At 37.8% G+C, this 27841-nt stretch overlaps 1 protein-coding gene across 2 annotated transcripts; it reads right to left on the reverse strand.

The window, feature by feature from the left end:
- Positions 1-30: 30 nt before the first annotated feature.
- On the reverse strand, positions 31-27807 carry fam102bb (family with sequence similarity 102 member Bb). Of its 2 annotated transcripts, none has more exons than XM_041791449.1 (11): positions 27561-27807; positions 17878-17998; positions 17348-17377; positions 16916-17032; positions 16327-16373; positions 14511-14605; positions 9072-9170; positions 6914-7148; positions 5653-5789; positions 4964-5033; positions 31-3111 (listed from the first exon to the last, which is right to left on the reverse strand). In XM_041791449.1, exons 1-11 carry the CDS (start codon positions 27704-27706, stop codon positions 3069-3071), a joined length of 1140 nt encoding a protein of 379 aa, XP_041647383.1. In that variant the 5' UTR covers positions 27707-27807; the 3' UTR covers positions 31-3068. The 2 variants fall into 2 exon arrangements, with proteins under 2 accessions (XP_041647383.1, XP_041647382.1); XM_041791448.1 differs by having other exon boundaries at positions 9072-9173.
- Between the last annotated feature and the right edge of the window lie 34 nt (positions 27808-27841).

Here is a 27841-nt window from a genome sequence, read left to right on the forward strand (position 1 = left end):
TTTGTGTTGAAATAAAATCCTCACATCCACAAGATTTTAACAGGTTTATTCAACAGTGCAAGGTACACATTTGAAGCATCCAGCACACTATTTAAGGAAGCAAATGTTGGTCAAAAGGATGAAGTCTGTAACAGGAAACACTGGACAGTGTCAGAACAGCGCAGAACATCACTTAACAGGAGAATACATTTTACAGTTTTATATAGACAACAGCTTCACAGAAGAGAAGAAACCATGTTTGTAACAACATGTTAGGTACCAAGATGAACAAACCTGTTCTCCACAGGTAAAACAAGTGATTAAAAAAAAAAAAATGCTCAAACAGATCTCAAAAAGTTGATATTGGATAGCCATAAATCAAACACTTAACAACTTTTCAACTATGTAGTGAGAACAAATTTTCTCACTAAAACACTGAAATGTTAGCAAAAATATGGCACAACATCAGCACTGAGCTTTGCAAAACACAGACGATGATATCATTTAAGATGTTACTTTTAACATTGAATATTCAAACCATGCCAAAGAAATTTAAAAAATGAGAACACTGACTCACAGTCACAGCAAATACTGTGCAGATATCTGCTTTAATATGGAAGTATCAAGAACAAAATGGTTTTCAACCTGCTCAATATCCAAGTAGAAATCTTCCTTCAACGTGGAACTATTTTGATCATAGATGGCACAATATTAAATTAGGTAAAACATGAAGATGTGTCAAGTTCTGCAAGCTAACATACCGACATTATCATGCAGAACATAGAAACACACAAAAAAAAAACAGAGAACACTGACATTAAGCCAAAACACCATACACTGACATTTGTGCAGATACTGATTCAACATGTTTATCATATAAAAAAGGAAGTATCGTATTTCTACTATGGCTTATGACAGGAGACAGAAGATTACAGATACTGCACAGTCTGCTTTCACAAGTTGTAATGCGTTTGCATTTTCTACATGTGCATAGGCCTGACTGATTCCCTGGTAAATATTACTGCGTTGTGTACTTTGGCTAGTTTGATCATAAATGAGTTTATTGTGCAGTTAATCTCCTATGAGGCTACAAATTTAAATCCCCATCATGCATGGCGCTATCAGGATTTCAAAACTCTTCATATTTATATCATAAAGTTATCTGCAGCTTTAACTGATCAGATATTGTGTTGGATTATAGACTTTTTATGAGACTGTTCTGAAGTCTAGCAGTTTATAAGCTGTAATTAGACATAGACACACAAATACTTTGCTTCCTTTTAAGACAGGTGCTGTTGAGTATTTCTTCATGGCAGTGGATCACCTAGCTAGTCCTTCAAAGCGATACAAACTACAGTATGCATTAGTTGTGCATTATTTAATCTGCTGATACATCGCAGCGTCTTCCTTTTGTTTGCCGATCTCAGCCGCCTGATCAACAGGCCAGCTTAGAATGATGTAGTTGAGTTGCAAAGCATAGGTATACAATAGATACGTAGCTTAAATGCTGGGCATTAGCTATACACCTTTCTACATTGGTTTTTATCACAGAAGCTCCTTCAAGTTTGTTTTTTAAACCGACATATGAAGCCAAAGAGCGTTAACCTACAAGAGCAGTAATTCCAGACAAGGGCAGGCAGACTTTAACGGACACACAACCTTTGTTTTGGTCAATGTTTTAATTTTAGGCTGAATATTTTACCAATAACATTATAATATAACAAAAAGAGAGAAGAGTATAAAAACTAGAACTGCACACATTCTGGGTTTAGAGAGTTTAAGAGAAAATCACAGTATGGACCTTTAAATGTCATCATTCAGCTTTCATTTTAAACTTGTCTAAGAAGATAACACTTGTGTTGATTATTTAAAGGCTTCAGATAATTGATATAGAATATATGTATTGTGCTGGCTATCAGCCTATTATTGAAATTAAATTCTTTACATTGACTTTAGCTATTCAGTTTGCTGTCTCTCACCAATGCAACAAGTGGGGCAACACCCAAAGGTAGTTGCTGTTGTTTGGATTCATTAAAGCTCCGTTCAGAAGCGACTGGACATTTCAAATGCTGTTTGGACTGATACTACACATTTCTAATTTAAAAGTTTTTTTTCTATGACATAGGAAATATAAAACAAAATAGTAATATGTCTTTGTTTGGAAAAATTTGGCATGAATTAATTTTGCAGAACAGATTAATTCTGCAGGATTCTCTAAAACATCACCCAGCAGTGAGTCATAGATACTTACAAAAATGTTTAACACAATTAAGCAAAACATGTTTTTCCATTTTTTTGATGCAAGTACCAATATAGCATCCCCTTAAAGGTATCATGTCACTTCCATCCAAAGCATAACAGTATAACCGTTATGACTAATAGTGGTCTAACACGTAGAAAACACTCACAAAGTCTGTGTTCACACCTCAAATAGTTTCATTCTGATGCCTCTGCTGTGCAGTAAAAAATGTATCATCTTCAAAACAATACCAGTTGTTTGAGTGCCAACAACTAGAGCTTTTTAGCAGCTTATAGGCAAATATGAAAATCCTACTTGAGAAGGAAGTCCAAGCACACAAAGAGACAAAAGGAATGTTTTGAAAGCACATACATCGTCATTGTAGGTATCTGTTTGTTCTGATGATATACTCACAGCATGTCCTTGTGTTCTTCATACAGTGGAAAGCTGATAAATTTCTTCCAGTTCCTCTTAATTTTACAGTTCTGGTTGCTGATGAGAAAGCTGACCTCCAGGGATGAGGTTAATTTAATCCCAAAAACCAGAAGCAGTTAGTTAGCTTTTTTCCCCCCTCAATACACATCTCTACATTTGTACTGAGATCACAACTGTCTACCTCTTAATCTTAGAAAAAAAAAAAAAGAAAACAGAGCTACAGTTTCATACATGAACACAGGAGGGCACTGTTAAACTGTCAACCATTCAGAGTGATCAGGGAGGTGTGACACAGTGCTGATCAGGTAACTTTAGTGCTGTAGGAGAGCAGACTGAAACTGACACAGTCAAGGCTTTTTTTGTTTGTTTTTTTAAAATCAAAGCCGTGTCAGCCCAGCTCTGAGAGGCTGCAGGTTTAACGCTTTATCACCACCTGCTCATATGCTCCAGCTCCAACCCTGGAATGACAAAAAAGACTAGATTAAATACAGAACAGATGTTATCCTATGGTGCATACTATTTAAGTGCTTATATGATTTTTGCATAAACCCGACCACTTCTTGACTACAGACTTATTATGCACAATGATAATGATGTACAAGTTAACTATTTTGCATGTATAAGCTTATGAACTGACCTCAGTATCAGATCAGACATAATCATTATTAACCCAACTTTACTTTGAACGTATTTCATTTCTTAAGCCCAGTTCAGTCCAAAGATTTACAATGCAACAAGACCATTTCAGAACATCCCAGGGGACAGTTGCAGCTGTCTGAACTGAGCTCTTGTAGCTCAAATCAGGCCTGCCTTTTGGTATTGCTTGTAGATAAATGGGAGATAAAAAAAAATACAGTTTTGAAAGGCCAAAAAAATTGTTCAAAGCAGAATGTTTTGTTAAATGAAATTATGCTGTGAAGTTTGCAAATGAAAACATCATATATTTAAGAAACTTTTCTCCTGGAAACTTCAGTTCAGTAAAGTGTACTATCTCTCCATCAGCAGTGCACATAAGCACGATGTATACTAGCTGAAATTCAAGGTTGCTTTGTCTGTTTCAGTGGAATTCTTTGTTATAACAAGACTGAGCTAGCAAAGCATTTTGTGGCTATCTTTGCCTTTGAACTGCACTGCCACACTACGATGGTGATGACAAGAAACATGCAGTATCTTTGTCAAAGGGTTATAAATCACTCTCATGCAGGAATCATTCTGCCTCTTGTAAAAACAGAAAAGCAAAGAAAAACAAAAGGTTAACTGTCAAACTGAGAGGAAATTAAGCAAATTTGCAGAACTGTTTTTCTTGTAGAGACAGACTGATTGTGAGCCCTAACATAAAAATAAATTAATTTAAATAGAGCAACTGAAAATCAATACTGTGGAAACAATACATTGTCTGCCCTGGTTTTAGCAGTGTAGCTGAAATCAGTTGCAGCTTATAACTTGTCTTGTTGCAAACCTTTAGTCTGTACTGGGCATTACACAGTGCCAACAAACACCCCCCCCCCACCAGATCCACTTGGGCCCAAGCTCACTCTTCAACATGCATCATCACATCCACAGCTGAGAAGACAGTCACAGATTTCCCCCAAACCCCTGAGTTCTTGTGGATTTAATTCAGCTGACTCTGAATATTCACCTCTGTCTAACTTTTAATTAAATACTTGATCTCAGCATTGGACCGGCGTGAACTCTTTGCTGCTTCTGTGACACAAAAATTGTCAAGAGGATAGCAATGCTCAAATCATCATTAGTTACCAGTTTAATTAAAAAAAAAAACTCTATCTTCTCATTCAGAACAAGCTTCAGTTAAAAGTTGTCAGTTTCGTCACCAGTTTCACCAGCTAACAGCATGCTAATCAACTATAGTCAGCTAACACCATGTCAAGCATGGTAAATAGGCAGATAAAGTTTGCAGAAGTAAAGTTTTTTATGAAGATTTGGACACCAAGGCAAATGGCTAACTCATCTTCTTAAGTGAGAAGAGAAGACAGGATGTGGCAAACATGAACCAGTTTACTGGTTGCCTCTCTGATTGGTGTTTGAGATTTGAGTCATTTTAAGAGGAGACCTTTTTTGTAGAGAAGGAAAAGAGCAGAGATCCATCAATAAAAGGATACACACTTCTTTGGGACTGACTTACAATCTAATGTTCAGGTATTATCTTTTCTACCCTTTTCCATCAATTTACTGGCTATAGAATTCGGATACACATCTAGCAGCCTCTTGTTGCCTCTTAATTTGAAAAGTTAGTAGCAAATTGTATGGTAATGCATTACAGAGTTTCAGATGGATAATAGCCATTCTCACCTGGTTGGCAAGTGATGGCTTCCAAGGGCTGTACTTCCACCAGGGCCCACAAACAGACGCAAGCCTTCCTCTGAAACAGACAGAGTTACGGTAACACTGAGTCAGTGCATAGCACACACATCCTCTTGTATAATTCTGGTCATGAGGAGCAGACAGTTGCTAGGCAATCTAAAAATAATCATGTATTGACAACAGCTTATGTTTCATAGCTTTGAGCTGCCTGAGACCTTGGAAAGAAAAATAATGCCCTTCTCCCCAAAGTGCACAGACCGTAGTGCCAAAATATTGTTAATCATTTTCTAATGCAAAGTAGGTGTTCATTAATAATTGCAGCAAAGCTCCAGACTAGGGCCACAACTAATGATGGGTTAATGCTTAATAAATAGTTGCAGATGAAAGTAAAGATGAAACCATGATAGCTGAGAAATTGATGTCAGAGAGTAAGTATGTTATTAACTTAACTAAATCAAAATGATTTCAGAGACACGTTTTTAAAGGCGAAGGACAGATTCAAATATGACCTTAGGACTTTAACCTGTTAACAATATAAAACTGAAAATGTAAAAACTCAACTTGTAATGGAACTTAAATGGACACATTTCTGACTTTTTTTTTGTGAAAGAAAAAGTAACTGATTTGTAATGGAAACATTATTTTGCTCTATAAAAACACTTTATTTTGTGGCCCACCTTCAGCACTTGAGTCCAGTAAGCTTGGCGTAAAATCTTGACTCTGGAGAATCTTTTCCACAACGTCATCTGCATCCACCCGAGTATCGTCCATTCTCTTTAGCTGAGACTCCATGGAGTCCTGCTTCACTGGGTGTCTGAAAGGAAGGATATAAGAGGTTAATTCTGTGTTCATTTAAACGCCCATCGTAAACTCAAAATGTTTTTTTTTCACATACTATGATTCATCTGGTGCTGAACCAAAGGATTCCATCTTAGCAATTGGAAATGATGCCTTTATTCATATTGTCATTTTCACAGAACATGTTTTTGACAGCAGCCACACACCAGGCAAACTGGCTACTCCTACAGTTTTATAGTTAGAGTCCAAACAAGTACACTGCTCATTGAGAAGCTTATTTTTAATCATACTATTGAAACACTTTAACTTGCTACAGCCATCTTTGTGATTGAATATAAACCTTTTTTTCTGCTCATTTTCTTGTTGAAACTCAGGATGTTGGAATAAGAATTCCAACAAATAGAAAAAAGCTTGATTGGAGACTAAAGCTGCAAGCTGAAGATCCACATTTATATATACGGATGACAAAGGTAATACATTTTTGTGTCTTTAACATGGATGACAAAAAGAAATTCACCATCCCTAGAAAAGGTTGGAATATTGTAATTAGCTGTCATGTCTGAAGGTGTCTGAATATTGTGAAATCTTTGTTATGGAATGCAAAGTGCATCTAAGGCAGCATAATTAGCATTTTTGCCCATGCTTGGGCTTCCCCCCTGTTAGGGAGTGCATTTCATGTTCTGATTTACTCTTGCATGGCTGCTCTCTTGGTCACTCTCATTCCATCTATTTTTTTAAATTCAAGCCACAAAGTACAGTACTTTAAAGCTATCCCTGGCCTTAAGGTTTGAGAAACTACTCTGCTTGACTCATGGCTGGATGTTTTTAGAGCCCACAAACACAATGACTAACTTTTTGTAAACAAGAGCCCCTACTGACTCTAAAAAATGAAACCACAGATAGTCTCCTACTGCTCTTTTACTGTCACAGCTGCTTCCTGTGACGCGAGTCTCTGTCGTGATTAAGTTAAACTACTATCAAGTAACTTTCTCCTGTTTTTCTAATTACTTATAAAAATGCCTTATTCAACATTATGACTGCATTCTCTTTGTGTATGAGGACTTTGACAGCGATGATTTTGCTTGTATCTTCATAAATGGCATTTCCCTGTGCTCCTTCCTTGTTAAATAGCTTACTCACCTATTGAGTCTTTCACAGGATGAGGCACTCTGTACAGTTGTCCCCACAGGGTTGCTAGTGGTGGCGGTGGGGACTGGGTGTTCGGGTAGAGCAGGGCAGGGTCTGGACTCTCTTTCGCGGTCTTCGCTTGGCTCTGGGATGCTGCCGATGCCTGTTGAGGCACTCCCAACTGAGTGGTTTCTACGATGGCTGAACTCTGACATGCTGGAGGAGCGGGAATGGCCTGTGCTGTAGCCTGAGAGAGATGGGCAGAGTTTTTATAATACAGTAGTGTTCTTGACTGGCAATATGACTTTTCTGGCCCATTTTGGAACAGAAAAACATAATTTCATTTTATTGGTGAATCGCTTTTTTGCAGATGTTCCAACTTTTATGAAAACAACAATTACACATCAGCAGCTACTACTAACATTACTGAACTGAAGTGTGCTACGTTAACTCTGTGAGATCTAGTTTGATAGACACAAATACTCTTATTTGTTGACAAATGACCAGTGTGGGTTAGCAGCATCACTGCTTGCAAACTCTACCAGGTCAAATCAATTACTAATTGAATTGTGCCAAACGAAATGGAAATAATCTAAGGCTGACAGCTTCCATTCGACTGGTCGAGTGTTTGTTCAAAAAGCTTCTGTTCGACCAAGATCATCCTGGTCAGTCACCTGTTGGCAAATAGGCTGCGTGGTATCATCTCCTTTTATAATCTCCCTAAAGTGTTCATGTTGGCGTTAGCTTCTTTTACAGGCAGACAGAAAGCAGAAGTGATAAAAGACAATGTCTCCCGGTCACTGAGTCCCGACTAGCATACTTTTTCACTCTCACCTCCTAAATAAACACTGCATGCTGTCTGATTTATGTTCATAAATGACATGGCTGGATCAAGTGATCCTGTTAATAGTTACCGTTAGAAATGAATAAAAACATTTATGTGAGGTTATTTTGTATGCTTCATGAGTTTGAAGAGTTACCATGCTGGGATCATGGAGATGTTGTGATCAAAGACAGGTTGCTGATCATCTCTCACTTATTTTTTTAGTACAATGTGATGAATCTAAGACATGTATTAATGCTTCCAAACGCTTATGTTCATTTTAGGATCATTTAGAGTGCCAAGCAGGTGCAGGAAGGAACCTGTATGGATTAAACTGGTCCCCAGCGAGGTGATCACTTTTTTTTTTTTTTAAACCTGAACAACCAATTGATTGGTTGGTGCCTGGGTGTGATTTTGGTCGATCAAGTTTTTCTTTGGTTGACTACAGGCCTAAAATAATAATGCAAGAAGTTGGTTCAGACCTTTTTTCCCCATCTGGAAGACCCACAAAAAAACTCATCTTATATACAGGTGTAACTCGTATCTCAGACTTTAGGTTACTTCAGTTAAAAGTGCTATACTTAAACATATCATTCCACATAGTCATCGCGCCATATGTTTGATTAGTGTTGAGTGGGTTATCCAGACTCTTCAAAGGTGTATAATGGTATTCATTTAGTTAAACCACTATTGATGTACATCCATATACATAGAACATGTAGATGTACTGCCCAACAACAGGTTTGAAACATTAGTTCATAAATTATTATCAGCTTTTTAAATGAGGCATTACACATTCTTATTTTGTGCTGCTCTGACTTGTAGCTTGTATTGTGTTAAAAGATTAAGCAGTGCAGTGGCACCCACACACTCACGTGCTGTTTGTGCCTACAGGAAGCCATTTCAAGCATGAGAGATCTCAGAGCATCAGATCACTACAGCCATAGAAGAGCAAACTTCCTGAACACTAGTACCAAGTTCAAATAAATCTATCAGTGGTTGTATGTGCCAGGAAATAAATTTGCTAATTCATGATTTCAGGGCCATTAAAGCTGAGCCTGGTGCATCTCTGCACTTCCTCTGATCTTTTATTACGGACATCTGATCTGCCTATAATGGAAACTGGAGCCCTGGGTTTAAACTGCTCTGTTGGCGTGTCACTAGGAAATAAGTTTATCACCTTCCTACTCCTTAGTCAAAGAGCTTTCTCAGCTAGACCCTGTATACCTTTTCCACAATAAGAAAAGCTAAATATGCATTATATTAAATTGCAAAGAATATGTGCATGTGCCATATCAAGTTAAGTGCCGTAAATCTGGGAAAAATTACAGTACCAGGTGACCATACCTGAAAGTTTGGACTGCTGGCTGGCATAGCTGGACGTTCGGGAGTGTCCGCAGCCCCCAAGATCATCAGATACAACGGGGCACTTTCCTTCTCGACTCTCTGCTAGATGACAAAAGACAGACAGAGGGTGAAGATCGCTGAATAAGGCTCTACTAATGTCTGTTTCATTGTAAATGCAAAATCACTGACCGCATGGAGTTTACAGTCCTTCTCAAGCCAATTTATAAAGTCAAAGAAAAACTGATGCTAAACAAGTATAGACCTGCCAAGGCCCATGCTGTGCACTCTATTGTACATTTTCAGCTTGTAAATCTGGCATAGAAGGTGTTGTAAGTTGTGAAAAAGCCTTTTATTTCTGCCAACAGCAAGCTGTGAAAATAAAACCCCTCTCGTAGCCCCACACTGGCCTTTTGCCCACTATTTTCTGTAAATCAGCATGTTAACATGGGAAAAGAAGGTACAGTAGTGGCAAAAAAAGCATTTTCAGAGAAATGGCTGAAAGTCAAAGTATAGCACTTCATTTTTTACTTTTGTTTAACCCATAAAAAACAACCATGGCAACACTCAGGTGGTTCTGCAATAAAGATCATCTGACCACATTGTGACTGAAGAGGAAAGAAGAAAAATAAGCCAAGCTGCATGATTGTTTTGACAGCCAAGATGGGATAGTATCTAGCATCTAAAGTTTAAGCCTTTTAAAAACACATGCAGTAAAACAAATTTGCACTGCTAAACTTAGCACAAAAAGTAAAAAAACAATGGTGATGGGTAGATTATTTTTTTGTTGTAACAACACTTCATGGCAATAAATCTTACATCGTTGAAAAGCCTTTATATTTCCCTATTAAACGGTGCCATATTTTTAAGGAACATGCATTTGTAGGATGAGCAGCAGAGCTATGTATGTGGGATGCACCCATGTAAAATTTGTTAAATCTTCTCTGCCAATCCTTAAACAGCTGTTTTTTTGGCTGTTGCTGCCGTTCTGCTATTGACTCTTGTTTTGAGCTTCTCGTACCCCATGCTCAACGGTGCTGACAATTGGCCCCGATTGTTGGCACCTGTGAGCATGGGCCTTGTTTACAGTGGTCATGCAACATTTTACTGATCTTGATAGGGCAACTCAAGCTGCTGTTCCACAAAATCAAGTTGCGGTATTATTTGGAGTGAGCCCAAGTACCATCTCCAAACTGCGGGCCAAGTTCCTTATAACCTGGGAATGTCAGATGTGCAGTGAAGTGGGCGTCCCAAGAAGACGACACCCCAAGAAGACCGTTTCCTCACCCTGTCAGCACTGTAGTCAAGGTTTGCAGGACGATATGGCCGATGGCCTGCCATGACTGCCCTTCACTGTCAGGCCCATTTGCACTGGTGTTGGCAACATGTGCACTGGAACTTGAACATGTGGAGGAATGTTATGTTCAGATTCTGCATACACAGTTGGCTGTTAGGGTCAAAGTGTGGAGAAGACGCGGAGAAGGCTATGCTGATTGCTGCACCAATAGAATAACATCTTTTGGTGGAGCCATGCCATTCTACAGCAGTATGTGACCAGCATGAGGAGGTGCCAGGCTGTTGATGATTTGTCCACATGCTACTGAGGCCCCTGTTTGTTAAATTAATTAAATGTTAAATTGCCAATATGTCTTCTTCAGACTTCAATCGTCCAATCCACCAAACAAGAGTCAATGGCAGAATAAGCTGTTTGGCACTGGCAGAGAAGATTTGGCAGATTTTTTCATTGGTGCAACAACCCACAGACTTGGCTCTGTTCCTTACAAATGTGGCACCATTTAAAAGGGAAATGAACAGGCTTTCCAATGGTATAAGATTTATTGCCAAGAAGCATTGTTACAACAAAAAAATGATCTATCTTAAACACAAATTTCCTTACTATTGGTGCGAGGTTTATTTTAATATCATGCAGCCACATAGGCCAAAAGCTAAGGTGCCTGAATGCAGAACAGCTCCAAGTTCAAATGGCTCACAGAAAGAAAGGAAAATTTCTGTACCTCAGCAACAAAACAGAAAAAACAAATCTATTCCCTATTAACATCAGGATGTAAAAGTGTTTCAAATGAAACCTATTTTTTTCATAAAAGGTTGACATCTTAGTAAAGTTAATGTTAAACATGCCATCTTGCTCAAAAATCAGTTATTAACCGCAGAGTGCAATGTGAAATGTAATAGACTGGTATGGAATAATCATAGCCAGAACTCACAAAAAGATTTTCTGTCATTTCTTTGAAAGTAGCCAATAAATACAAGCAAAACTTTGAAACTCTATTATAAATTTTAGAGGACACGTCTGTTTTTAGCCACATAGGGGAATTTGTAGTTTTGGTAGCCTCTGCATTCAAGGGTTAACACTAGGGAATCCCAATATTATCAGCATGATGTTTGTATTGGCAGATATATACTTAAGTAGTTTATTATCAATATGGTCAGACATTAGAATTTCTGCTGATAATTACAACTAATATTTATATTTATATAGGTTTGTAGAGTTTCAGGCAGGACCAGCAGACCTATGTCAGCTGAAGTGTTGACTTTGTTCATCCTCATTTCTTACATTTTAAATTGTGTTTTAATGACTTAAATTTTAGGCCTGAATTAATTAAATATATCCACATCTATCACTATTTGTTAAAATGAATTTGTAAATATCAGCATATCTATAAAAATCTAATATTGCATCCCTGGTTAACACAATGTCTTCACTTATCTTGGAGGGCCAGCATGCATTAATAAATGCATAAATCCATCTACAAATAAATAATACATCATTGAAAATCAAAACAACCACCAATTTCAGCTGATGCACACACACAAAACTAACATGACATTCCAGATGGATGTGTTTCACACATCCATCTGGGAAAGCTTCAATAAGAAATGTTTGAGAAAAGGCAGAGGCTTTGAAAAAAACTGACTGGATAACCGTTCTGTCTGTCACATCTCTACGGGCCAATAAGAGCAACAAAACACGTGACGTAGCTGCTATCGTGCTGCGTGTGCGCAGCTACTGAGGAATAACGCAAAACATGACGACTATAGACATGTAAGTACTTGACTTTTGTTGTTTTTGAAAAGAAAACAACTCACTGCTGTTCTTTGGTCCTCTTTAATGAAGAAATGTTGTCAAGTTCTGATAAAACTGGCGCTTTAGCAGCATCCACGCTAATCTCTTCCTCCATAACTGCACCAGCTCTCGCTGCTGCTTGTTTACGCCATGACTCAGCTGCGCCTGAAAGTACTGGCCCTCGTCGCTGAATGGTCCTGTCACTTTCTAACCGGGCCCAAACGGTTCAGATGGGAGCTTTGCAAGATGGATTCGCCAGTGAAAAACAAGGAAACAGGTGAATCCATCTGCTTTGCAAGGTTAACACAAAACATTAATGGCCGTAATCTCTTAGCATGCACACTTACAACACGATGCAGCTGGTGAGAAGAGCATTGTCTTGTGCAGACAAATGCATGCGTTGTGATCCCATGCTCTTGCTAACATACAATACCCCAACACAGACTTTTACACACACAGGCATGTCCTATTTTTAACCATGTGAGAGCCCACAGGGTCGGAGCAGATTGTAGCTTATCTAAAAGAGAACTAGTTTAAATTATACATGAAAGAGCTGCACTACACTCTGAAGCTTCCAGCTTACACAAGCATCAATACAGCGATGTGTTTGCTCATGAACACACACTCAAAGAGGAGGGGGGTGAAATGTAGCAGAAAGGCTCAGCTGGAAGAGAAATATTTTTACAGTAATGCATGGTTGATAAACAGCAATGATAAATTATGCTGCAAAGATCCTGAAACAGGCAATTTATACCTTGCATTTTTGTCCAGAAAACCTAAATGTATGCTGTTCTACTTTTAGCTTTAACTGCAGTGCAAAGCCTGTAGATGGATACTTCTAGATTGTGGTACAGCTACTTTTTGGCAGCCAAAGTAAAAAAAAAAACAAAAAAAAACCTTCCATTGTTAGCTACATTAAGGCATCAGGTTTTTCCTCAGTCTAGGAGGGCTTTTAACCCTCAGGCATCATTATTGACATTTTTGTCCTCAATGATTCAATAGGATAGTAAATTAAAGTAAAAACGATAGTTAAAATGATGCCTGGGGGTTAAAAAATGTAAAATATCACTTGTGAATAATCCCAGGATATTTCTAGTTAAATGCTATTAATCTCCCTTTCAAAGAACTTTGAAATTCCCTTATTTCTCTTTTAAACAGTTTTTGTTAAATTTGGGGGTTTGTACCATCTTAAAATAAGATTTATTGACTTCCTTTTTGGATACAGACCTGTTTTTATTTAGAAAGAAAACGTAGAACTTCACATAGATTGACGATTATGAGATGAACTTAACCACAGAAAACTGAACTTTTTGTGGACTGAAATGGAAATAACAGAACAGTGAAAAATGTTTAATATCACATGGTGCAGATGAGTTTGATTTGTCCACTAAGCTGGCTTCAGTGGTGGAGAAAGTACATGACTATCTTTCCTTGATTTGCAACCTATTGACCTTCAACCAGGTTTTTAGGTAAAGTCAGACTTTTTTAATGAAGTGAAATGTAACAGCTGTCTTTGAATGTGATGTAGAGTCATTCCCTCGCTCTGTGCTGGTCATGGGTAGTTAAAGCCAAACCACTGGGTTGTTTCATGTCTTTAAAGAAAGCTAGAACCTCATTGTTTTGACTTTAGTTGTTTGCTTCTTTTACTCAGCACTTGGGGCTTTTAAAAATGTAGAAAAGTAAAATACTTACCTTTAAACATACTGAAGTAAAAGTTAAATAATCAATTTTAAGCAATACTTAAATAGTGCAAGTAAAAAGCTACTCAATTAGAGTGATTTCAATGCATGTAACTATTCACCTTCAACCCCTGCTTCTCTGAGTTTTCTAAACTGAAATGAGACATTGAGGAGCAGTTGTGTACTTATTTTACATCACTGTAGCTGTAGGGAGATGTGAGTGGAAGGGAAGCCATTCATGTTATAAGAAATAATAATGCACTAATTATGGACCTAATCACATCATGATTAATGCAGAAAGCCTACTTTTAAGCCACTACCACATGCACAGTAAATAATGGACCTTCACATTCCATGTTTGACCTGCAAACTTAACACAGTCAATGTTAACAATGAACTTCTATGTTTTATTATGGGTAAGGTATTCAAGCTATGAGTCATTTCTACGAAACATTGCTTCAGCCATGCCGATGGGATTTAAGCGAAATGTTTTTCACTCTTTTTATTGCAAGACAAATGGTGGGGAAAAAACATTTTGGTTCCCTGAACATTATTGCAGATTTACTTCAGCTATTAGCCAGGGTTTAGCACAGAAAAAGAAAACACATCAGATGTTCTAAAAGTCACTGGGATGACTAAACAGGGAAGGGGAGTGTAATGTGGCGTGATTGGTCTCACCAGAACAGCCTTTCTGTGAGTCCCCTCCCTTCCTCTCCTCCAGCAGGCTCTCTACTTCGCCCTGGATCCCGATTACTGTAGCTGTGGAGGGAGGCCTGATGACAGAGGAAAGACAAGAGTGCTTTTTCTCTTTTTTGTATTTGACAGCATATCAAATAAAAACATATACAAAGCAAAGGCAAAACAGAGAGAAAAGGGAAACAAAACTTGAATATTACAAAATTAAAACACTGAGTTAGGATATAAAGTGTCATAGAGAATATATTCTACTCAGCTAAAAGTGAAATGCTGTAGAATAGATTCCCAAGCTCAAGCTGAAATAAAAGAAGCCTTTAGCTTTAACGTAAAGGCTACTGAATAATTTTTAGGTCAAATTTAGCCCAGGGCTTTGGCAGCAGTTCTTCCTCTCTGTGTCTATATATGAACTGTATGACAGATTTTTTTTTTTCTCTGGAAAGAAAATTTCTCCTGGAAGAAGAAGCTTTATAACACAACATACAACTTGAAGGGTGAAAGAAAAATGCATTTTTGTCATGTAAGAAAAGGTTTAGATATTAGAACCACAGCTAACCACAGGATTCTTGTAACAGCTCCACAATGACAGGAGTCTTTTTATGTTGCAACACTGGCGTGTTTATGACAGATGAGTTTGAATATTTTCTCTTCTTCCTTCTCTTCAATAGTTGTTTTGAAAGTATGACTCTACTGGTAGAACAGAGGACATCATTTGAAATTGTAGGAAGTGGAAAAAAATAATAGTTTGAAATCAGTGGAGGAAAGTTATTACATTACAGTTCTAGGTGGACCTCCATGTTGGGGTTACGATCAGAAAATTTCTGTACACCTTCAGTGTGATCTTTGGACTTTACAAAATAGTGTTTTTCCCCCCACAGGTTAACAGATTTATCTAGCGTGAAGGTGCTCAATGCCACAAATTGCTTAGTCCTGCAGACCTCCTTCTACACAGCTAGCCTGATGAGGGGAGGCAAGAGTCTTGAGGAGTCTTCTAATGAGTTAAAAGGTTGATTAAACCATTTAACAACTTTTCTCCCTCCCTTTTTTTTTAAAAGGACTTTTAATGAAACAGTGATGTACTATTAAGTACATAAACCTTGTGATGTAAGCCATTAATACTGTTTGGTTCATAGATGAGCCACAGGAGCTGGCTTCCTTTTAAAAGCCAGTTTCCTTTCTTCCGGTTTTGTTATTTAATACACTTTTAAAAAGCAGTACTGGTACCAAAGAAAGAGCTGTTTGAAAGTCAAAAAAGGTCTCTTATTACTGAGCTGAGCCAAATGATACAGATCTCTAAGAAGAGACAGATTTTCCAGTGTAAACAAGCATATCTGGATGGAAATTGGCTTTGGAAACACAAGCAAGACCAGGGTTCACTATGCCAAACTATGATATAATCACACCAGACCACTTGGTGGAAATTAACCATACACACATGTTGCCTGACTCAGCCCCTCCAAGCTTTGGATGGGGGCTCTTAATCCATATCAGCCACCCTTTTCAGTGAGCTTTTTAAACATTTGGGATTTAAATGTATCTCAAATTGTGTTTCATCACCCATTTGAATGGTTGGCAAAGCTATAAACAGTGCCAAACTTTCCATTTTGACAGTGCTTCTTGATGCAGGAGCCACTTCCTGTCCCAAACTTGTTATGGCATTTTTATTCATAACTTCCTGTTATGAATATAACCAACTCTTAGGCCAATCTCCATGTGAGCTGACACCAAACTCCGACTGATTGAAAGTGGGGAACTGTAGAAGTCAGCAGTAAGTAAAAGAAAAAAAAAGACTTTCACTTACGTTTTGAAACAGGGATCCCCAGACATCAGCTGTGTACTGATGATAACCTATGAAAAGAGAATGGCTTTTTACTTATTTCAGTTTTAGTTTGCAACCAAGATGTCTCTGAATGCATTAGTTAAAGGAGATGCAAGACTCTGTTTTGTTCCAAGTGTATCTCACGTGGCAAAATATAAAATAAAAACTTCATATTTCACTGTACATTAACCAGCTGTTCATAATGATCTTTAAGGACTTTGCAATTCTGAATCTGAAGTTCACTGGTATGTTCATTAGTTTTTAGAAAAGTTACAGACTAAAAGATAATATTGAATAAATCATAAATTACTGAATGAGCAACAGCTCTTTTTCTGTGATTAATTTCTGGTAACAATCTAATAGACTACTGAAGGAGATAGCTATTGCTGTTGAAGGTAATCCTAGACCTTCATGCAAGCCCTTGTCCATGCCTACTCCTTAGTTGAGGCAAATACCATGCTTGTATTCAAAACATCCTTTAAAGCAGTCAAATCAGACCGGTGTGGCTGCTTTGGGAGGATACCCTGGTGTTTTGAATGGGGTGGCTGCTTTCCGGGAGTTTCAATGTTACCTTGAGAATGGAGTTATCCTGGCGAGTATTTTTGGTATCGTAGCCTTCCAGCAGACATCTGCGGGTTGTATTCCCTGAGCCGGCAAACTCTGCTAAATTCAGATCTGCAAAACCCAGCTGAAGGAGAAAGAGTGACAGAGTGTGAACTTTGTTTTCTCTCAGGAGATGAGCATTCTGCCTGATCAGCAGTGTCACAATATCTGGATGTATCATGACAGAGGTCATGACATGAGAGAACTTCAGGGAAGCTGAATGACATAACTCCTTAAAAATCTTTTCACTTTAGTTTTTCTATGTTCATTTAACAGTTACTCTAAAAAAAAAAAGGTAAAGCGAAAACACAATACTCAACAAGTTAACCTGCCAGCAGTGCTGACAATCTTTCTGCTATTGGCTGTGTGATAAGTGTTAGATAAGTATATGAGGATTTACCTTTGCATATGCCTTCCCACCTTTTAGCTCCTGAAAAAGAGAAACATCAACATTTAATTGAGCACACATCAAAATCTTCAAGGTGTGCTTTGTAAAAGCATGATATTGATCAGTTTCCAGTCACTGGTACAGGAAATATTGTAGATCCAAAGCATCTGGATAGGGCAAGGAAATTAAGGCACAAATTTTATGCTGATCTTGTAAAATGCATGAAAAATGATAAAGATGCAAATTGCACAAGTTTCCTCATTGTTTCATCCAAAACAGGTAGAATGATCCCAGGAATAGCTGTAGTTTTAGAGATCACATTTAACCCTCAGGTTCTGATTGAACTGCCACCTTTAAGTTAAAGTACCCCTAACATAAATCAACCCTAGTATTTTCATTGAGCCTGCCCTTTACTTGATGGTTTACCTTTACCTTTAAGAAACCTTGTAAGTTGTTAAAATCCCTGTGTACAAATGCAAAGCACAATGGATCAAGCATTCTGTGACATTTTAAAACTGTGGCTCATCATTCTCATACTGTACCTTTCTGACAGACACACGACACACACATGGATCCAGTACGCCCGTACCAGCGTTGGCGCTCATTTTGCAGGGGAAAGAAAACCGTTTCCTCCATCGAACACAGTTGGCCTGCACCGGCTCCCTGTCAGGCAAAATCACAAATACTTAGATCATCGTTAGGTCCTCTTTAAAGGTCAGGAAGCATGCAGGAAATTTACTGCTGGGTATTAGAAGGCTCTGGACAATATTTCAGGATGTAAAAGTGTAATGATTGCTACAAACACTGCCTGGATTTTGGATTACATTCCTTATGTAAGATAATTGGGCAAAAAAAGAAAAGCATTTTCTCTTTGAAATTCAGTCAACTTTGTTATAACCTTAGATAGAACTGTTAAGCTCAGTGCTGGAATTGAGATTTATTACATTTGAAAGAATGTTAAAATAAAATTGAGAAAAACGAGAAAAAGTGTATATATTTTGCTTCAACTGATGTTTACCAGCAGTAAAGGTATTGAGATTGTCACCTTATTAAAAGCACACGCCAAAACCATTTTCAATCATATTTACTTACATTCTTTGGCATATTTGTGACTGTTTTATATGTGTCTGATATATCTTCTACTTATTCCAGCCCTTTACATACCACCTGAGACCTCTGGCTGCTTTGGAATATTTTAACCAAAGTTACAGATAGTATTTATGAAATGTTATTTAGAGCAAGGTAAAGCTGCAGCCATGTAATCACATCCCAATCAATATCCCTGTACAGCTGCATACACACAATTGTTATCTACCAGTGATTCTTTTGGCTGGTAGCTGGTGCTAATCTCCCATCTAACACATCTAAGGCTACTGAGTCAAGCTGCCAATACGAGCTTATGTGCTTATCCTCAGATTTTTCTTACCACTTGGTGAACAAGTGAGTTAATCACAGTCCTCTTTTTCACCTATTGATTTGTTTTACTGCTGAATCCAAAGGTTACGGCTCACACGCTTCCTGTGTCGATGACTGGAGGTTAAAATGAGGGTGAGGTGTAGTCTGCACTCAGTGAAAGGATGAGATAAAATGAAAGAGAAGAGAGAGTGTGTGCGTGGGTAGGGTTAAGATACCCCAGATGGCTTCTCTCTCTCTCTCTCACACATCCATCCTCTCTTCTCCCACTCACCAAGCCAACCCCCTTCTGTTAAGACAGCTCACATGCCGTTCATTTAAATCCACTTTGCTGGATTTAAATGAGCAGAGATTATTTTTATCCTCTCTAACACAACTGTTACAATTTTAATAGTGACAAAAGGAGACAATGCAGACAGAAGACAATGTCCTGCGAAGAGTTTTAGCGGTATAATGTCTCAGTGATTAACAGGGTGTGCAGATCCCCGTTAAGACGGTTAAGACAGACTGAATTCAGGCTCATGCAATGCTCTGCCTCCCTGACTCACTATAAATAAAAGGCAGCAGATGCGTGACCAATGTTGTACAAACGCTGACTTCATCCTCTCAGAGTCGGAGAGGGAACTCCCAGCCAGCTGGACACGCTGTGCTTCGGGAATTCTGGCTTGATTGCATGTACTGTACCTCATAGCGCTTGTCAGCACAGCAAAAATCTTGGCAGCACTGAGCACAAGTGTAGCTCTTATCTCTGTACATAGGTTAGACATCTTGTTAAACCACAGCTGCTCTTCTTTTGAAAGGAAGCTGCAGCCACACTTGGGGATAATAAAATCCCTTAAAAACACATTATTGCGTTGAATCTTGAGAGTTTTTCATGTCCAGCAGCTATGAAATAACAAGTCCATTGTCCATAAAATGCTATCCTTTAAAAAAGAAAGCTTATATAACAATGGAAACTTGCTTTGGGCTGGAACAATGGTGCAGCACAGATGACAAGCCCCACCAAAGGAAGAGAAAAGCTCATAAAACAACAGCCCTCGCTTCCCTTGTGGATCTGGTGACTCAAAAATCTAGTCCAGGGATTTCAACAACTACAGAACAATGTATTCAGAACTTGCTCCCAGAACGATTTCAGAATAATTACAGGATTTTAATTTTACAAGCTTAAGCATTTAAATTTCATTGCCACTCATAAAAGAATCTCTCAGGGATTTGTCATTTCAATTTAGCCATAAAAAATGACCTTATTGCTTTGACCTTTGAAGTATTCTGAGTCACACAGGTTTTTTCTATTTGATATTTTTTAAGAGCTACTTACTGAGGAGCAAACAGGAGGCTGTTATATAACAAGCTGTCTGATCCTTAGAGCTTTGATCCAAAACAAATGCTTTTCCTTTTGTCAAATGTCTAATTTATGAAAGAATATCCACATCAGATTACAGAGGAGAGGACTGCCTGTGCTTGTCTCAACTTTAGAGCAGAGATAGCAGCCTGCTTTTATTATCATGACACAGCTTTATCCTCAGGGTGAATATGGATAATTGGTACAAAGTCATTTCCTTCTGTGTCCAATCACATAGTTCCTTTTAACATCAATTTGACTACCATCAGTCAGTATAGAAGTAGGGTGTGTCATGATGTTGGCTTGTTAATTTCTAATTCTAGTGTAATTAAACATTACCGATACCACTGCACTAAAATATAAGACCAAGGCACCCACTAGAAGTCATTTTTGTTTTTTGTTTTTTTTTTTAATTGCATGATCAAAATGTTATAACATATTTGTATTGAGATAGTTCTCCTTTTCTTCTTTTTTTGCACCTTTTGGTTAAAATATAACTTAAGATCTGTAGTTTTTTTATTTGTAGATTTTTTTTTCTTTTAATTGTTATCAACAGGGTTAGCAAAGACTTTATTGTTTTAAAATATGTGGTGCCAAAAAGGACGAAAAAGTCAAAACTTTACATAAGAACAACAGCATTATCATGTTTATTCAGTAATGCAAGGATTTTCATACAGAGCACATACAGTGCGTTCAGAAAGTACCCCCTTCACTTTTCCCAGTTTTATGTTGCAACCTGATGCTACAGTAGAAAAAAAATAATTTTATCATCATTAATCTACACTCAGTACCGCATCATGACAAAGTGAAAATAGTTTGGGGTTTTTTTGCAGTTTAAAAAAAATAGAGAACTAAAATATCATATTGACATACCTTTCCAAGTCATGTCAATTTACTTTACCACAGGTGGACTTCAGCCAAAGGGTAGAAACATCTCAGCAATGATCAATAGAAATGGGAGAGACCAGACCTAAACTTCCCGTTTTTGAAAAGGGTCTAAATACTTATGTCAATATGATATATATATATATATATATATATATATATATATATATATATATATATATATATAAATATATATATATATATATATATATATTTTTTTTTTTTTTTTTTATGAATTTGCAAAAAAAAAAAAAAAAATCTAAAATTCTGTTTTCACTTTGTCCTTATTGGGTACTAAGTGTAGATGATATTTTTTTTACCATAGCACCAGCTGCAACATAACAAAATTTTAAAAAGTATAGGGGGTCTGTAGACTGGTCAATTGATCTGTTATTCTTTTTTTAGAGGTGAAAAAAAGATCCCCTGCTGCTTCCTTTTAACTAGCTAGCATGCTATTCACTGAGAAACACTGCAGGGGGTATATGGAAAAATGAGGCTTTAGAGGTCTGCATGCAGTGAGTTACTTCAACAAAATAAGTAATTGCTATGATAGAGATTAAGCTGTGGTACTTTTTTTTTTTTAAAGAATCATGCTGAAGTTAAAAAATAAAGTTGAGACAACTCCAATAAATACTGAAATCTTCAAGCTAGTGGTCTGGTTTGCTTTCTTAGGTCATAAAGAGGCATAAATGTTAAATTTATGAGGTACAGTTCAACACTCAACAGTTGGCTCCAAGTAATGAGCATAAGAGAAGTTGTAGCTTCCAGTCTGACATCATATTTTGAGAATCACCTGATTTTCTCATAGACTGTAGAAAGTATTGGACAATGTCTGAGTTATCTCAACCATTTGGTTACTGAATGGACTTTGGAGCTAATCTCCAGTGGCCGCTGTATTAAAAACGCTGTCTCAAGGTAACTTTCACTCAACTCAAGCCTGACACATAATAAAACAAGACAATCATGCCTATTTTCAACCTTCTGACCACAGTCAGCAAAGGCCTGATTATCAGCAGAAGCAGAACCAAGCAGAACTGTTGCATGAAACACAACCACAGTCTATCAGGTAGGAAGCTGACTGAAGGAGGAAGCACAACAAACAGTCATGGCAATGATATATAGATAGTAAACATGAAGAGTAAAGTTAGATGTCAGAAATTAAGTAACCGTAGTTGATCTGTGGCAGCGACCCAAACGTGTCATGTGAACCATAACACTGTCAAACTGACCAGGGACGGAGGTGGATTAAAACTGCTACAGCAATAGATGCAGCAGGTAGCCAACAGCTAGCCACATACACTTGTCTACTCTAAAGTTGTGTTTGACTGCAAGAGAGATTTGGAGTTTTGAGAGAGGAGACTTAGTCAAGTTATATTGTTCAACAGTCTGTTGGCGTGTGGTGTGCTCTGTTGATCTTGTTCCACACCACACACTATAAGAACAAGTGTTAAATCTGTCATTATTTGTCGCCAGGGGTGGGGTCTCTCACATAAAAAAAGCTACGATTTTTTTAAACCTTGTATTATTTGACAGGATTTAGAAACAAAGAGGCAGAGAAAGGAAGACTTTCAGCCTCCTGACTAACCGCTACATGCTGGTTTGCATACATACCAGCAATGCCCCTAGCAGGCAAAACCAAAACAGTCAAGTTATAAATTAATTCAGTCCCCATGCAGTGTGTACCCATAAAGACATTAACTACTTCAACCAAAATCATTTTTGGACCAGGCTGAAAATACATGTAATTCTGCTGTCCAGGGCTGACACTGTCCAGTTCGTTGAATAGTTGGTCCATGTTCACTGGTCTGACCAAATTTCTTATTGGTCAGGCAAGTTACAGGGGTCGTATGTCTACGTTTGGACAAAAGCTGTAATAATCAAGTGTCAGAAAAAGTAACCCTTGTTTTCATTATAAAATACAACCTCAATTTAAGGCTCACATGTTTTTCTCCCAGGTCCTCATCCTTATCACTTACGGTTTGCCCAGGCCTTTTTTGCAACAGTATGAAATACCTTTAGTTTATTATTAGACCGTGAGGTTGATGATTTCAAAATCCCTCAATAATGAAATGTGATGTCAGCTGCTGTCTCACAGACTTTGTTATCTATAAGATGTTTCATGTGTTAAAAATTATTTTAACTGCACTGAGTATAACAGGTTGAAGAGGACAGTCCTAACTCAGTTCAGCAGCAATAACAGCATCATCATGACATTTCTGGGAGCAGCAAATGACTAATAGCAATAGGATAATTCCTTTTGCTCCAAGCTATTTTGTATTACATCCTAACCAATATGGGTTTGAAAGGTACAATATTAAGAATTTTTGCACTGAAATATTTAAATCAGTTACCTATGTCATACAGAATGTATTTGTTTAGTTGACAATACCTCAGATATTTCCAACAGTTTTCCATGCCTGAGAAATTCTTAGTTTTTGTAGTTTTAAATGTCTTATCATGGTGATTCCCATGACAGAGCCACCATGCAGTCATGACATCTTTTTCATTAAAAAGGAAATGCTAGATGTGATGCATGATCTCAGTCCTGTTGTGTACTGCTTAGTTTAGATTATGATTATTTCCTGAAATCAATTGTGTGTTCCTTTGCTTAAGTCCCCCCAACATCATTCAACTCCATTCTCCCACCACTCCTGACCCCCACAAAGCTGTGGCCCTACTAAAACCCCCTTCTTTGTGTCATGGATGAATTTCACATTATGGAGAAATACTTTTTAAAGTGGCTTTTCTGATTAATGTCGCAAGTAGTCCCAGAATGCTGTTATGGAAAGTAGAATTTACGTAAGAAAATGTTTTTCGCTGTGTCAAAACAGTATGCTTTGACTAATCTTTAAACTGGAATTATCATTAATTGTTCTTTTTTAACTGAACAGTAAAATAGAAACAATATGACTTTGCAAAGCTGACCATGGGATTGCTTCTTTAAATAAGTAACTTGATTCATTGATATTTAAGATATTATACACTTCAGGCACATTCTAGTGCAGATCAAAGCCTGATCAGCTGTGATGCAGTTAAATGTGCTGCCAACAATGCTCAGATATACAGGTGCATCTCAAAAAAGCTAGAATGTCATGGAAAAGTTCATTTGTTCCAGTGAGTTAATTCAAAAAGTTAAGTTTCCATAAATTGGCGATTCATCTTAAAGTGGAAAATTTCCCTTTTTTTGTTTTCATCTTGATGATTATAGCTTACAACTCGTGAAAATCAAAAGTCCACTATCTCAAAATATTTGAATATAATGGAAAAAGTCCAATTCACAAAGGTTTCATGAGCATTGATTCTCTCACTATGGTTCTATACACATAACCACAACCATAGGGAAGACTTGAAAAATGTCCAGGACAATCATTGACACATTCCACAAGGAGGGTAAGCCACAGATGGTTATTGCTGAAAAGTAGGTTGTTCTCAGAGGCTGTATCAAAGTATATTCATGAGAAGTTGACTGGAGGGGGAAAGTAGAAAGAAGCAAAAGCAACAGCGATGAGCTAAGCCTTCAGAGGACTGTCAAACAAAGCAGATTCAAGAACTTGGGGGAGCTTCACAAGGAGTGGACTGAGGTTAGATACAGTGGATCAAGAGCCACCACACACAGACAGGTCCAGGAAATGGACTGTAAGTGTTGATTTTCCAAGCATTGAGACACTCCTGATAGATAAGCTCATACATGTCTCAGCGGCTAAAGAGAAAAAGAACTGGACTGCTGATCAGTAGTTCATAGCCTGTTTTTAAATGAAACCAAATTTTGCATTTTATTTGGAAATCGAAGTCCCAGAGTCTGGAGGAAGATTGGGGAAGCACAGAATCCAAGATCCCTGAAGTCCAGTGTTTTCAGTTTCCACTAGGGCTGAAACGATTCCTTGAAATATTCAGGTGATTCGATTAAAAAAATTCCGGCTTCGCTTAAATCAGTCCTGTATCCATATATGCCCATGCTGTAATCTTGGACATCGCGCCGTGTGTTGAATGGCATGCTGTGTTTCGCATGGACGGCTACTTATGTGGCACAGTGTACTTGTTTTTGCTGTTACTATAATGTAACATGAATGATTTGAGGCATGAAAATCACGAGAAGTTATGCAGTAATGTTTACAGGCACGCGTCCTGTATTATGCAGCCAGTGCCCGTGGCTTCATGGCAGGTGTGGCCCGATGCCTGCACTGATGAACCTTCGCTGATCTCCAAGTTTACACGCTGCCTGCATGCCTCGCTGGTGTGAGACAGCGTTCAGTTTGTGTCTGCAGACTTCAGGGAATTTCATAAACTTCTCTGATTGACCTGACGGTTTCACAGAAGACAGTCAGGCTTCATGATTCAAGTCCTGTTTTGGTGCTTTCCCTCTTCCTCTCTCCCTCTCTTCCGCTGTGCACATTTATAAATTATTTAAATTCAACACACTGACGCTTTGATTACAGCATATTTTTCCAAACATTTCAGCAATAATTTGATAAGTCTTATATTGATAATAAATTGATACCAATTAAATAGAAACACACTATTGCCACAGACAGTGACTGAGACTAAATAGCTTAAAGTTCATCATCACATAGTCAGGATTCAACAGGTCATAGAAGTAGCTTTATCCCTTAAAATATGTTCTCTATGTCAGTGGATGGTCTTAAAGGTCAGATTTTTATGGTGGATGAACTAACAAAAATTAGCAAAAATTAAAAGTGATCACCCTTTGAAAAACAGACCATATTCCAGTATTCTAAAGGTTCACCTTTCAGACATCATCAGACCACTGTGTGAATGATGGAACTTTATTCTCGCTAGAATGTGAAATATTACATTCATGCATAAACTAGAGGATGTTAAAATGATTAAGTGTCCCTTTACTTTAATGACAAATTGGAGAATAGACATAAACTATGATAGAAGAAATAAAGTGTTGGAACCAAAAATTTCCTGGGAGAGGATCCATAAAACCCCAAATATTGCATAATCTAATGTCATTATTTAAATTCCTTTCCTTGTAACTTGAAGAAATGTAAATGGCCATCACAACTTCATTGCACTTTGTAAAATATATTTTCTTTAGCGGACCTGTTAATATCAATTTTTAATATAGAAGTACTTCATTTAAGGGGCCCAGCTTCTTTTCTCATTTGTCTAGTACTACTTCTCTTGAGAAAAAAAAAGTGACTGGTAAAAAAAAAGCAATATTTCTTATTAGAGTGCTTGATTAATCGCCAGAAGAATTGATAGGGTACGCTATTACAGAGAGAATCTATTACTGCAGCCCTAGTTTCTGCAGTCATTGTTTGGACAGGGACCAAGTCCTGCTGGAAAAGGAAATCATTATCTCCATAAAGCTCCTCAGCTCTAAAATCCTCTGGTAAACAGTGGACCAACATGAGCAGATGACATGGCACCTGCTTACGATGAAGCCAAAGCTACCAGAAACTGACCAATGGTGACCATTACTGTGCTTGACAGGCCAGACGTCTGGTCTGACCTGCACCCCTTAGAGAATCTTTGAGGTATTGCCACGAGAAAAATGGGAGACACCAGACTCAAAAATACAGACGAGCTGAAGGCTGCTATCAAAACATCCTGAGTTTCAGTGCCACGGACTGATTGCCTCTATGCCACATCACATTGATTCAGAAATTTGTGCAAAGGAGCTCCAACCAAGTACATAGTGCATAAATGAACGTAATTTTGACATTCCTATAACATAAATCCCTATTTTAATTTTTTCGATTTCAATATTTTGAGGGGATTATACCCCTTATACACTCATTCACCCTAAGTATTATTTTTTGCCTCACATGTTCTGTAAACATGTCAATTAACTGTACGTGTGAAGGGACATTGGCCAAGTATTATTAATAGCTGAATGAATCAGTAAAGCTCTTTTCCTAACAGAAATATTTGTTGCTCACACAGTACCCTTCTAACAAGTATGCTGTCACATATTCGCTCCTTTAGCACAGAAAATATTTACAACTTTATTGTTTTTACCTGAAATGTAGCAATCCTTGTCAGGTTAACTGAACAAGAGCAAGCAGACAAGAGAATGGGGAAATACCCTCTACCTTCTGCCCTTTAAAAACCAAAATGACACAACCCAGGACATACGTGACTATATTGATTAAGCAGCTGTAGATAGAGGAGTTGTATTTAGCTCTGTTGCAGTTATGTGACAAGTCAGCGGACAGTAATCGATCCTACAACCAGCCAGGAAGTGAGCCCTTGAAATGCAACCATTTGCCGTCTTCAAAACGAAGAAATGCCATCAGATTAATAGAGAATCGTGTGCACTAATGGTCATAACGGCTAATGTATGTTTTCTGTAATCGATGCCAACAAATTTTGTCTAATCCTGACAAATATGATTCAGTTAAAACAGCTTTGACTTGAAGGTAGGTAGAGTTTTAACAACCTATACACTACAATGGCAGAATAAATGACTAACGGTTCTTCCGTTAGACATGTAGCAAGTTGGCTAGTAAGTTAGCTGCTCAGCACTGTAGGGTAAAGCTCGAAATGTCTTAACCTGCGAAGTAAAAAAGAAAAAACAAGTCAATGATTAGTTTAGAAAAGACCAAACATCCTCACCGTGAAGACTCCTCGGAAAAGCCACCGTCCAGCAGTCTGACTTTACAGAAGAGGACACCGTTGACAAAGGGGACCGACGAAAGCTCATCTAGCTCAAAATCCACCTTAAATTTGAATTTCTTCTTTTTCATCATCATTAAATCCATACACAGAATCAGCGGTGTTGCAGAGATGCTCTAATCTTGCCTGTCTCGAACATTACAGCCCATTGTGATGTAGTCTGGACATAGTGTTGTGTTGAGGGAGGACCGTGAAGCTGCTTGTGACAACAGTCAAGTCGT

Source organism: Cheilinus undulatus, linkage group 7 (assembly GCF_018320785.1).
Source record: "Cheilinus undulatus linkage group 7, ASM1832078v1, whole genome shotgun sequence".
Classification (NCBI taxonomy): domain Eukaryota; kingdom Metazoa; phylum Chordata; class Actinopteri; order Labriformes; family Labridae; genus Cheilinus; species Cheilinus undulatus.

Bases quoted from the DNA above. Each gene is read 5' to 3' on its own strand.
- fam102bb (XM_041791448.1), bottom strand. From the start codon at position 27,706: ATGGATTTAATGATGATGAAAAAGAAGAAATTCAAATTTAAGGTGGAT. The intron at 17,033-17,347 runs GTAAATCCTCAT...TTTCTCCTTCAG, and splicing joins GTGGGAAGGCATATGCAAAG to CTGGGTTTTGCAGATCTGAA. The intron at 9,174-14,510 runs GTGAGACCAATC...TTTGTCATCTAG, and splicing joins CTCACAGAAAGGCTGTTCTG to CAGAGAGTCGAGAAGGAAAG.